This window comes from Physcomitrium patens, chromosome 6 (genome assembly GCF_059467195.1).
Source record: "Physcomitrium patens ecotype Gransden chromosome 6, ASM5946719v1, whole genome shotgun sequence".
In the NCBI taxonomy this organism is placed as follows: domain Eukaryota; kingdom Viridiplantae; phylum Streptophyta; class Bryopsida; order Funariales; family Funariaceae; genus Physcomitrium; species Physcomitrium patens.
This window is the reverse complement of record NC_143415.1, coordinates 16,858,943-16,872,038: the sequence shown is the minus strand read 5'-3', so window position 1 is coordinate 16,872,038 and position 13,096 is coordinate 16,858,943. Positions and strand designations below refer to the sequence as shown.

At 41.8% G+C, this 13,096-nt stretch overlaps 1 protein-coding gene across 2 annotated transcripts; it reads left to right on the top strand.

The window, feature by feature from the left end:
* Window positions 1–2,666: 2,666 nt before the first annotated feature.
* On the top strand, window positions 2,667–12,729 carry LOC112283820 (E3 ubiquitin-protein ligase UPL7). 2 transcript variants are annotated; one of them, XM_024523040.3, is made up of 16 exons: window positions 2,667–3,625; window positions 4,559–4,681; window positions 4,766–5,027; window positions 5,177–5,856; window positions 6,241–6,575; window positions 6,837–7,889; window positions 8,195–8,363; window positions 8,544–8,881; window positions 9,032–9,310; window positions 9,455–9,707; window positions 10,059–10,229; window positions 10,392–10,484; window positions 10,769–10,876; window positions 11,082–11,198; window positions 11,483–11,572; window positions 11,804–12,729. In XM_024523040.3, the coding sequence occupies exons 1-16, from the start codon at window positions 3,584–3,586 to the stop codon at window positions 11,885–11,887; spliced, it is 4,197 nt and encodes a 1,398-aa protein (XP_024378808.1). In that variant the 5' UTR covers window positions 2,667–3,583; the 3' UTR covers window positions 11,888–12,729. The 2 variants fall into 2 exon arrangements, 1 of the variants encoding a protein (XP_024378808.1); XR_002970205.3 differs by having other exon boundaries at window positions 3,087–3,625; window positions 10,764–10,876.
* Window positions 12,730–13,096: the final 367 nt, after the last annotated feature.

The window sequence follows — 13,096 nt, the reverse complement described above, 5'->3', positions numbered from 1 at the left end:
AATAGAATCAGCTTTGCTTTCAACTACACTGGAAAGTGAAGACTGTACTTAGAGAGCTCTAAAGCAACCAGATGGGGTGCTAAGTAATGGCTCAGGGCAGACAAGCAGGTAGATGGACAGGCTTTACAACCAGGTGGTTCACAAGCTCCCACACCACTGTCAAAACTCACATAGCACATTTGCAGCTTTCTGCAAGCAACTTCAGAACTCCATACAAACAATAAACATACACCACCACCACCACCACCATCTCCTGCCATATGATAACCTTCAAAACCCTAATTGCTTCATCAATGTAGCTGGGAAGAGGTGTGGTGCAGTTTTAGGGCTTGGTCCAATTTGGGAGGTTGGGGAATAGGGATAAAGTGGAAGAGCAAAGACAAGTGTTTGTGTCAAGTCCTTTTAGTACTTGTCCTCAGATGGCTGTGCACTTTTCCATTAACTGGGTGGGAGTTGCTTGCAGATGCCAGAATATGAATTGTGCACTTTATGGTTTTATCTTTCATGCCATGATCTGAGAGTTGGGTGTGAGGAGTGATATTAAAGCGCAAACAAGGAAGCTCAGATAAAGACTGGATCCTACATTTTGGGTGGTGCTTTTTGTACTTTTGCAGAATTGCTGGCTACTGATGTGGCTTCTGTCAGAGGTAATTTTCCAGCTGTGATAGTGCAAAAAGCATAGAATCATCAAAAATCAATATTGCTGGGTGAGTGCAGTTGGTTGGTATCGTTTATTTTTATTTTTATCTGTTGTTCTCTTTCTGTGTTAACTGTTTGACATGGAAAAGCTTGGGGTGGATGGGATTGCCAAAAGTTTCACTTGAAATTAGCACAGGCTGATGGCCATGTTTTGCAAAAGGGCTATGGCTTTGCAGTGTAGACATGATAGCCAATCACAGTCAACATTGAAGGCTGAGCCATGTGGCCCTCAGTAATTCTAAACATAGAATCACAACTTGTTGTGATGCCCCCAGTAAATATCTGAATCAGTTTTTTGTGTCATTTAAGTTTTGTGGCCCCCAGTCAACACCAATGAAGGGTTTAGAACATGATATGAGCCCCCCAATAAACAACAGCATCATGTTCCCACCCCCCTAATTAAGTATTGTGGCCCCCAGTTAACACCAAAGAAGGGTTTAGAACATGATTTGTGGCCCCCAGTTAACACCAAAGAAGGGTTTAGAACATGATTTGTGGCCCCCAGTAACACCAAACAAGCCTGCATCACATTAATTTTGTGCAATGGAAATTCATCTAATGCACAAGTTGCAGTTTCTGACCTTTTAGCTTCCCCTCCTGAGCTAGATTCCCTTTTCAGCATTTAGTTAGAGGTCTCAGAATTGGATTTAAATCAAACTATGTGTTTTTGGCTGCCATGAGGAGCTACTGTTGGTCCTTTGCAGTAGTGTTGTTTGTTAGAGGGGGTTGCTTTGTCACACTGCTCATCTTGTCATTTGATGCTGTCATGTGGGGGTCTAATCTTCAAGGAGTATATTAGGTTGCCAGGTTTGACTTTGGGATGAGGGAAATACAAAGTGCTTTCAGGTCCCCTGCTGCAATACCACCCACGAAAATATCAATTTAGTACTCTATTTGCTCAAAAAAAGCAGTTTTTTTCCTTTTGTTTGCTTTTAGCCAGAACATCACACAAAACATAGTGGAGCAAGTGACAGCCAGTAGCCATGACATCCGTAGATTATCCCTTCGATCCCTCATGAGCAAAGGGATAAACTATGAAATGGACTGTCCTTGGTGCTTGAGGAATGAATTACTTTGTCACTCCTTGGTACAAACTCAATTTCAAAGTCCACAGTTTCAGTACTAGATTGTTAGATCAGTTGTTATACTATTTCCTCTTATTTTTCTATTTTTTATATAACATGTGCATGTGGTGTTGATTGCACAAGCACAACAATCAACACATATTTTTAAAAACTGTTATTAATTGAAGAACAACATGCATAAGTGTCACAAGATGTTGATGCTCATTTTCATGAAAGAATTTTAACTGAAGTAGAAAGGTAATCTGTTAATAATAATAAATTAAGATTGATATTACTCTGTTTTATACTTCATTGCACTTAAAGCAATCAATCTAGCTTTTTGGCCAAAATCCTAAGTGGAAAATAACAACAAAACAAGTTGATGTGCAATGAAATGTATTTTGTTAATTCATAGGGATCAATCAATCTTGCCCCTTGGTACAAAATTTCGAAGTCCTCATGCCGACCGTAGATAGGGACCCCTTACCCGCCGGCCACCGGTCACCGTGCGATGAGCCGCGCCCGTCCCCGTCGGAGCCCAAGTCCGCCGTCGGATTGGAGCCGTCAATTTCTCGTCGACGGGGAAAGAGCATTTAACGGAGCATGCATTAAAACAAACGTCAGCTCCGTCCTTCTCTCGCGGTAGACGGACGCGCCTAACTTACACCTTGATCCTCGCCTTGCCGCGATCTCTCTCTTTTCGTTGTTGTGCTTTTTGTTTTGTTTTGTTTTTTGTTTTTTTTTTCGCCAAGCGTAATAGACGAGTGTCATCTTGGTTGCACGCATCTGGTTGTCTCTGGTGTATGACGGTATTTCTACCTTCGTATCCCTTTCGGTTGTTGCTGTTGTGGAATATGGTGGCTTCTCGCTCTCCGTGAACACATTGAGACGTCCGTGTCGCCACAACCAGGGCAGGGACAGGATTTTGTTGCCAGGATTCGGGTTCTCAGTTTTTTTTATGATCGACAGGAGCGTTTATTCATTTTTTTCTGCAGAGTCGCCGCAGTAGTGCTCTTCCAGTGTCGGATTGCGCGGATTGAGTGGAAGCGTGTCTGTCTGTCTGTGCTGGAGTTAGGAGTTCGGAGGCGGCTTTCCTTGTGACTTCCGGTCACCAATTGATTCACAAAAATTTGACAGTGCGATCTCTCTGTTGCTCTGTGTCGTTGTTGTCATTGCATCTGCGTGCGGGCGATTGGGCGGGGTGTAGTAGCGGAATTCTTTTCTGAAGCCTAGTATCATTGTTGTGATAGCTGATTCCCAAGGCGGGTGTGGTTTGGGTAGAAGTTTGTGCGGTTATTCGAGTGGTTATCAGGGGTTGCGCTTGCTTATTTAGCGAAGCGCTGTTGTGTCGTGGGAGCATACGACGTGCTGTTAAATTGAATTATCAGTGGAGAAGAGTTGCGTTGAGGATTTAATATGATCACTGAGCATTGACGAAGCGAGGAGTTCAATGTTTATGCCGGACAGCTGGTTCGCAGTGGTTACGTTGCCCTTTTTCGTTGAATGTGAAGGGGAGCTTCTGTTGTGAAGTTTGCTGTTGGATTCCGTTGATGCTTGCGGAAGAGACAGCTTTTGCCTTCTATTTTGCATCTAGCAGGGGTTTTAGATGTGGAGTGACTGCGATAAACTGTTCCGTGGTCCACGGTGCCTTCAGCTTGAATCTCCGATTTCTTTGTTTGCTTTAAGCTCTGGCCCTTCAGCAACAAGCATCCGTGGCTCCTCTTTGTTCTACGGTGATTGAAGTGGCTGGTTGCCAAGACACCTTGGAATTCGTTCGCTTTGAGTTTGTATGCGGTCATGAAGGGCTTGAAAACGAGGATATGATTAAAGGAACGATGCAGCATGTTTCAAGAGGGCGCCAGGTGAATGTCTTTTTCCGTGCCCTCCTTAATATTGCACCTGGAAAATGTTGATGTGAATTCAATATTCTGTACAGTAGGTTTTTGCCAAGTTGTTGCAGTGAAATTTGGAAGGGTTGACAGTAGTTTTTAAGCCATAATGTTACGTATGATGAGTTTTAACGATTACTGTAGTTTGAAGGGACTGAAATTCCATTCGATCGTAAAATGAATACATGTTTCCGCATGTTCTTCGTCACTGCAGTAGTAATGAGGATATCCGACTTGCACAATTTTCTGTCAAATGGTAATCTTGATTTAGTCTTGCTGCTGGGACAAGTTGAATTACTGATGAGAGTTGCAGTACATCCGCAGCGTTGTACATGTCTTCTTCTCTTCGATTTAATGGAATTTTTAGCCAACGTCGTGAGATGTGACTCTTGTCTAGGATCGATGGATATAATCCTCGCACCATCTCATAACCATTTATTAATTAAGGTGTCTACAAATGGCTTTAGTTTATTTTGAACATGTCCTGTTTCGCAATGGAATTACTTCCTCCTGTCACGTCCTCATGCCCCGGAAACTTCTCGAATCATCTTTTTTCTGCCTATTAGGTCTAGCTACATCGCCTGTTTTTGAGTCAATCTATATGGTCCATAGAAGAATTGCTCTTGCACGAACTGTACGAAGAAATTGGTTCTTGTTAGTTGTGATCACTTCGAAAATCAAAATATTTCTTTATTTTCCTTAATTGCTTCTCCTTTAGTTGAGACACGCCATTCTTGTGGACTTGGTTCTTCAGCTCTTGGTTGCAGTATCATCTTTGAACATATCATGATACCTTAATAATGAAGAGCTTCATGTTGGAGGCATTTGGGATTCACTGAGGGATGATAGGATTGTATCAGCTGAAGGCTGTTCTGATATTTTTATGCTTATTTACTATTGAATCAGGTGTCTCTTCGAGGCGCCAGCGCAAAGGAGCAAACTCGAGATGAGTTGCTGGATCGAGTGGCACAAGAGAGAGCAATTCGTTCTCTAGCCAAACAGGCTGGTGCATCGGCTTTGGTTATTCAGGTACGGTTGGTTGGAAAGTCCGCATCCTCTATTGAATGATGCGGTTCCTTTGTAGGCACTAAGGTCATTTTTTCCTGATCGCAGAGAATATGGAGGGGTCGCACCGTCGCACGAAAAGCTGCTGCTCAAGCTCGCGCAGACTGGGATGAGCAATTCTTATCACGACGTGTTGAAAATCAATCTCCAATTTCTGCTGACGCAATCTCAAATGAAATGCTGCGTCCCCTCTTTATGATTTTACGACATTCAAGTTGTTTCAGTCTTCATCAGATTCGAGAGAGCTCTGAAGATGCTGGCCGACTCTCAACTTGTTTTCGGCTACTCTTACAGAGCATCCAAAACCCAGGTGCGCGCTCGTTGTTCTTTTTAAGTATGTACCTTACCAAATCATGCATACGTGCACGTTACGAGTTCAGACGAAGGACAATTTTGTTATGTATAATTATGAATACGATTGGCTAATTTCTACTTGTCGTGGAAATCATGTGTTTTCAGATGTACGATATAATTACTGCGATCTATCGGTTGGGTTTCCGGATAAAATGTCGAAATGGATGCATCAGGCACGACAACTTCTCAGACTTGCTTGTGCTGCCTTAGAAAATGAGAGTTATGGGGTTCGTGAAGCAGACCAGAAAGGAACGGACAGAAATCACATGGCACAAGAAGGTTCTAATTTAGCAGGATTAGCAATGCGAGTGATGGTTTCATTAACGGATAGTAGTACATGGAAGTGCTTTGGTGAGCCAGGGCAGGAGGTCAGGAAACGGAAGGCAGAGCTTGTTGTGCTGAGGCTGCTAGAGTGGCTTGCAAGTGGAAGCGCTGGTCTATTCTTGGCTGTTCGGTCATATATACTGGCAAATTTCCCAGTTCCTGGCATTAAAGATCAACTTGTTCGTCCCCGCGGGAAGAAAGACAAGTTTATAATCACGGCAAGCATAATCACAGTTACATTGAGACCCCTGCTCGTACTATCTGCTGAGTGTGATAAAGACGGACAGAATGATGAGAATCCGAATGATCGGAAGGACTACACGTCTGCAGCAAACAGAGCAGCAGCACAATTTTCTGCGCACATTCTCACCATTCCTTTTCTACCACAACGTTTACCGCAGCCGCTATTGCCAGCTTTGCAACACCCTACAGCTCTTTTTCCATGCCTGCGGTCTTTTGGGGTGTGTATTTCGTTGTGCGACGTTTGTCATTGTTTTTTCAAAAACTATAGTTTCGTGACTTGGATTCGAGGGAATAGAACATGCATGAATTTCTTGTATATTCAATAATCCTAAAGACAGATTTTAGCCATTGGTTCCTAATTGCTTCGATGGTCATGATACGCTGATATTGATTCGCCTGTTTTAGTCAGTCACGGTAACTAACTAGGTCTTGCGGTTATTAAATATGAGACTATTCAATCTTATGGTATGGTTAGGCATTCCTTGTATCTGGCAAGTTCATAACCGACTGTTCTGATTCCTCGTGTGAATCCCTCATTAAATGCCATTTGTAGGTGCATTCTAGATGGCTTCACTGACCTTGCGTATTTTCTCAATATACAGGTGCCTATAAGAAATCTGCTCCGAATAGCAACAGCTACGTCCGCTTTACCTTGTCTACCATCATTTCAAGGAAAAGTTGATTCCAAGTTAGCGGGTGTGCCACTTTCAGCATGGGCTTTATCCAATATAGTATGCCTTGCTTCTCATACCGTGAAAGACAGTCTTCAGTTCGTGAATGGTTTAGTATGTCAAGATTATGTTCAAGCTCTATGTTACCTTTTAGAGGACTTGAATCCATGGATCGAAACTACAAGAAAGCGTAGGAAAGCTGAGAAGAATGCCGCGGAGGATGCAGACGACAGAGATGATGAGGATACCAAAGCTGTTGGGGTTGGGTAAGTAGCTTCTGCAGCTGTACGGAGCAATGCATATTATAGTGAATAATGTTCTTGGTTTGATGAACGTGCATCCGTTCGCACATCGCTGAATTTTTCTGAATTTGAGATCTATCTATAAGAAGTGGTTCAAGAAAGTGTGAATGTCTGATACTTATATTCAAGAAAGTCTCGTGTAGCACTTCGTATTTAAATAAGTTATGTCTCTTCTGTTAATGGAACACATGATGCGTTTTTAATCCACCCCAATGCCTTCCTCAGGAACGAGACCTCGAAAGCTCGTGAGACAATCATCTTCCAGTTGCTTGTGGAAAGTCTCAGACCTCTGCATCAGCAATGGCATCTTCTTCAAGTCATGAACGAAGCTGCTTTGAATGATTCCGCACCTATGATGTTTATAGCTACTGCGCAACGATCACTGAAGGGTGTTACGGGAAAGCTCTTCAGTCTATCGGACGTAGCGAAACTATATTCCAGTTTGTTGCCAGCTTTTGCAGTTCTGAACCCCTTCGGAGGGGCTCTACCAATTCTTAACCTACTTGCCTTCACTCCTGGATTACTTCCTCAACTTTGGGACTGGCTTCAAACCTCACCAGGCTTGGCTCATCTGTTAAACTTAAATCTTCACGGAGATTTTAATAATGAACAAAATTTGGAAACTCAACCTATCAAAGCAGAGAAGGAAGCATTTATTCCGAGGAGGAGGAGCACAGGCAGTCGTTGGGCTGCTGCTTTAGGATTGAGAAATCGGTCAAGCTCAACATGTTTCGCTGGTGATAATAATGTCCTTACTGGAGGCAACAACCCTACAGGTAGGACCATTGGAAGGCAGGAACTTATCCCTGGAAGAATGTCTCTTGAAGGAGTTTCGTCTACGCAAACACCTGAACGGTCGACTATTGTACCACCAAGAATGTCAGTCGATCGAGTGAGGTCCACCCCACAGCGCTCTCCTGTTGAGCGACCACTTTCAATGGCTGCAAGAATGTCAGCTGACCAACTAGGGTCTACGTCGAGAGGTACTGGTTCTTGGGGTTCTACTTTTATCAGTGATCGTTCTGAGACGAGCATACCTTTGGAGTCACCTCATGTTACGTCAATGCAAGGCCCTAGTCTAGCAAGAAGGGCTGTACATGGGCGTACAGAAGCAAGCAGATCAGTTGACATTGGATCTAATAGGGGGAACGTCGGCGTTGATTTGGAACCTGCTCGACGATCAGCTGATGGAAGTCGAGGAAATTTAAGGAGGATGTCGAATTGGGCAAACAGGGTTGGTGAATCAAGTAGGCCTCTTGATATTTTGGAAGAAATTAGGTAAATGTTCGCAAGACTTAGGTATCATCTGTTGCAATCCCGTGGCTGGATTTCAGCTCTCTAGCACTACTTTGTTTGGCACTGATGATGTAATTAACTCTTTTCAGAGTATTGGGTGGATTGGTTTGGTGGGAATCATGGAGGGTTGAGGACTGTTCAAACGTTAGTGTGAGTTTCTAGTGAAGGGCTGCAGGGTTTGGCCTTTTACTAACCCATTACGACCCTGTTGAATTCGATGTTCTTGCATTAAAATTGACAACAGGTGTATGACACTGTAGATTAACATAGCTACATTTCGTTTGCAGAGGTATGGAGTCAGAAGATAATTTTGCACCTCGAATCACGGAAATGGATATTGTAAAGAAGGGTCCAGAAGGGGTGCCCGAGAATGTGCTACCTGTGCTGCTGTTGTTTTGTGCAGCGTATTCTCACCTGCTCGTTGTTTTGGATGATGAAGAGTTTTATGAGCATCAGGTAGTGGATTGTTGAGCGTGTGCATTTCGGTAGTAACGGCTGTTCTGTTTTAATATTGTGTGTAGTTTCTTTCTGTTGAAATAGACCGCATCTGCTCCCATTTTTGAGATTGTACTTATTGGAAGTAACAGCTCACATCATTTGGGTTTGTTTTCATGTCTTTCTTGTTTAAATGTGCAGGAACCTTTCACACTAGAGCAACAAAGGGTTATTTCAGCCATGCTCAACACTATGGTATACTATGGGTTTTTGTCAACTTTTAAGCGAAGGAATTCTCTGCTTATGGATGTCGCAATCAAATGTTTGAGGTCTTTGTATGAAAGGGACTGCCGGCGCAGCTTCTGTCCTCCAAACCTTTGGCTTGCTCCAGCCGTCGCTACAAGACCTCCTACTGCTGCTGCAGCAAGAGCACATGAGGTTGCTGTTGCGCTTGAGAAGAACGGCGGTGACTCATCCCAGGCCCCAGCATTGGGGGCTATCCTGACAACGATTCCTCATGTTCTTCCATTTGAAGAACGGTAATCCTCTTTTATAATCACAATTTATGCCGTTATAAACTCCAAATGAGTCCCGAGTGTACGCACATTCAGTAAGTTGTTGAAATATATATAATTGGATTGTTTAAGCAAGGTTTTTGTTGATACAGTATTCTTTCTTTTTGGGTTCAGGGTACAGATTTTCCGTGAGTTTGTTCGAAGCGACAAGCTGCTGAAGAGGATGGGAGGGGAGGCCGTAGGTCCAGGACCAGGAACTACCGAGATAGCTGTGCGACGGGACCATATTGTTGAGGATGGGTTTTCTCAACTGAACGCGCTGGGCCCTAAGCTGAAGTGCTGTATAAATGTTTCTTTTGTGAACGAGCTTGGACTTGCAGAGGCAGGTCTTGACTATGGTGGATTGTTTAAAGAGTTTCTTACTGACCTCGCCAAGGCAGCTTTTGATCCAGGGTAACTGTTTGACTTCAGGCGATCTTCTTATGTATTAACACTCTTTTTGAACAGATTTATTTGAAAGTGCAGTGGGTTGCTGACCTGAACTACATTTTGGAGAGCAGGCACGAATTTGTCAGCTGATTATATTGCTGTATGCAGATATGGTCTTTTTGTTCAAACAGCGACAGAGGAGGGCTTGCTTTTTCCTCACGCTGCTGCTGCGAGTCTCGGTCATGGACTACGAATGCTAGAGTTTCTAGGACGCATTGTTGGGAAAGCATTGTATGAAGGAATTTTGTTAGAATATTCCTTCTCCCCACTCTTTGTTTCAAAGATTTTGGGCCGATATAGCTTTCTTGATGAGCTTTCGAGTTTAGATGCAGAGCTTCACCGCAATCTTGTCTATCTCAAGGTATCCCTCCGTTTTCATACTCCATGATGTAGAGGTTTTTTTTGTTAACATGCTAAATCAGCATCTACTGGAGCCTGAGCATGTTTACCTTTCGTTCAGTTCCTCGATCCTCTATTAAATAAATGGGATATCTGGCCTGGGTAGTTAGAATTCGTCCAAACAACCCCGTTGTTATAGATGTGCTGTGAGTTCTTTCTGAACTGAATCATTATGTTAAATAGCTTTCAGCTCATTTAGTGGAATTTGATGCACTATAAAGCAATTTATAAGTTCCAATTTTCTGTTTACTAGGAGATTTAAGTTCTGTTTTTATTTGACTACTTTCTCACCTTTCAACTCACGTGATTACAGCACTATGAAGGAGATGCTCGGGACCTAGCATTGGATTTTACTGTAACAGAAGAGTTATTTGGGAAGCATTCTACTGTGGAGTTGCGACCTGGTGGTGCAGACATCCCTGTAACAAACGAAAACAAACTGCAGTATGTTCATGCTATGGCTGACTACAAACTTAACCAGCAGGTAAGTTGAACCATGTGTTTCCACTTGGTTCGATCCAATTCTTAGTTTCCGTAATTAGATCTGGCACTCTAATTCTGTCAGTTTAGACTGTTGTCTTCAGTACATGATTTTTTAGACTATTTGCATTGAGTGGTACTGTAAGTAATCGTTTCATTATTGCAGATGAGACCGTTAATAACCGCATTTGCGAGAGGCATGGCAGACTTGATCGATCCTCAATGGCTTCGTCTTTTCAACGCCAAGGAATTTAATCAGGTGAGATTATCTGATTCTTTATGTGCTTCTTGATTTGTAAACTTGAGTCTTCACCATAGATAGTGGGATTATTAGCTGCAGAAGTTGAAAATGGCTATGAAGTTAAATTGCAAATTCTTGAGTTACAGAACATTTTTGTACTGTCCTTTTGACCTGAGTGAAGAGAAGCAAGTTTTTGCAACTGATTTTGAACCTCAAATGACCCACTTTGCTTGCATGGATTTGAAGGCTTTCCTTAGTGTCGTTGCTGACGCCTGTGGTTTGTACCGTGGGGGCTAGCATAGCTGCTGTCAGGTGGCGACCACGATTTTGATGTGGATGACTTACGTGTGCATACTCGTTATACTGGTGGCTACACTGAGTCTAGTCGAACAATTAAAATGTTCTGGGAGGTGCGTAATTAATCACACCTTTCGTTTCGATTTTCTGAGTCATGGCAAATTCTCTCTTCTTCTTCTTTTTCTTTTTTGTCTTTTTAAACTTTCAACCTTAAAATTATTACTGTTATTTTTTATTTCATATATCCACTTAAGTGAAGGGACTTTGGCATTAGTTACTGTTAGTGACTTGTAAGAAGACTGTATTTGCATTGCGCAGGTGGTTAGAGGTCTTGAAGGAGAAGAAAGATGTGCACTTTTAAAGTTTGTAACCAGCTGTTCTAGAGCACCTCTTCTTGGTTTTAAACATCTGCAACCTGCCTTCACCATACACAAGGTAAAACTCCCTGAATCTCATATTACCATATTTGCCGACCTCTCTAGCGGCCTCGTTGTTTTAGTTTCAGGATTGTTGTGTCCCTTGAAGACTCTTAATTATTATATTTGAAAAAGGTACTTTTTAAATTTTACTTCATTCTTGTGATAATCACTATTTTTATTGACTGACGAATTCACATGTTATGGAGTTGGTCATGCTTACAATTTCAAGATATCATCTAGGAAAGTTATTTCTACGTTTTGTACAATTCTCCTCTCACTGAACTAACTCAACATTTTTAGGTAGCGTGCGAGGCATCAGTGTGGGCTGTTATTGGTGGTCAAGATGTGGATCGTTTGCCATCTGCTTCTACTTGTTACAACACGTTGAAGGTATGGTTTGAGTTTCTATTTAGGTTCAGAGTGGTATCACTTCTTTTCAGATCCTATGCAATGAATGAATTTCTCCAGACTTTCCACATTTCCTGAGGTACTGAATAATTTAGGAAATTGCATTAATGTCTGAAGTACAGCAACGCCTCTGAACTTTCCTAATTCCTAATATTATGAAGATTGCATTCTCTTTAATCGCTTAATAATCTTCACTTCGGTACTTGCGTCCAGCTTCCTACGTACAAGAGAGCAAGCACCTTGAGGGAAAAGTTGCGGTATGCTATAAAATCAAACACAGGTTTTGAACTCTCTTGACCACGCGACACCCCTGGAGGACTGTTGGGGCTGACGTTCTTCTGATTAATGACGCGCAACTAGGAGGTAGCGAATAATACTATGTAATGATAGTTTCATGTACAGAATTTGATACTCGTCTGGATTTATATTTGTGGCTTCCTTTTAAAGCATTACTTCCCACTCCAGTACTTAGCTTGTGTGTTATACTTCCTGCCCTTAGTTTTCGATGGGCAGTGGGAAGTATCGGTATTGGATACCTCTAGGATAAAGCTTTTTGATCAATTCGGAGAAGCTAAGATATTGCTCTGTTAGTCTAGTCCAGATCAGGTTGGATCTGGTCAGATTAGGTACTGGGGATTATGGTCCTCATCACTAATGTAATAGATTTCAAGGTAGAAGTAACCATTTTGGTCTCTTCGTCCACCTGGCCACAACTACAGCTTGCAATCGACGGATTGTCGATTCCCTGCACACTATGCCCAATATTGAAGATTCAAGGAGGCATACAGCATCGTCATGCAAGGCTGCTCTTGGAGTTGAAGTTTCGTCCTCATTAGAAGGTTACTGTTTAAGATACTGCAGAAAAGGTGGTTTTTGGAGATCCAGTTTTTATTTAGATTAGAGTCTTTGGTTACAATCATCAAATGGGCTTCTTGTCCTGTCCCTTCCAATTTGGACGTTACATAATTTGGGTCAGCGAATTGGTAATAGCATTATGTGGGATGTGGAGAACCTTTGTTCATATGTGGTCATGCTTGAGGCAACCGAAGATTCGAATTGATGATTCGTCAATACCTTAAGTAGATGTAAAGGCAATACCTCAAGTTGTTTAAAGTGCATAAATTGGTACTTCCATCGAACTATGTTTTGAAATTGAAGTCCGATGGTTGCACATAAAATGATAATTAGGATGGAGAAAGTCGAAGTTACTTGGTAAATATTTGGTACTAAAATTCAATTCTTGATTTTATTTATTTATTTATTTACTTATTGACATGTAGTGAGATTGTAGAAAATTATATTTTATAAAGATGCAATTATATTTTTTAGAGAAGTGCATGAGATTAAAATATTTGCAATCAATTTATTTACTATTCTAAAATTATGCATGATCAATTTTTTTTTTTTATTTTAGCAATAAATAGATTAAGATTGTAATTTCTAAAAGATGATCAATGACGTGAAATTGCATGAAAATTCTTATAATATTACACATATATATATAAT

Excerpts from the sequence above, each read along its gene's own strand:
- LOC112283820 (XM_024523040.3), top strand. The coding sequence starts at position 3,584 with ATGATTAAAGGAACGATGCAGCATGTTTCAAGAGGGCGCCAG. Across the intron at positions 6,576-6,836 it reads ACCAAAGCTGTTGGGGTTGG|GAACGAGACCTCGAAAGCTC; the intron begins GTAAGTAGCTTC and ends TGCCTTCCTCAG. Across the intron at positions 9,708-10,058 it reads GCAATCTTGTCTATCTCAAG|CACTATGAAGGAGATGCTCG; the intron begins GTATCCCTCCGT and ends ACGTGATTACAG.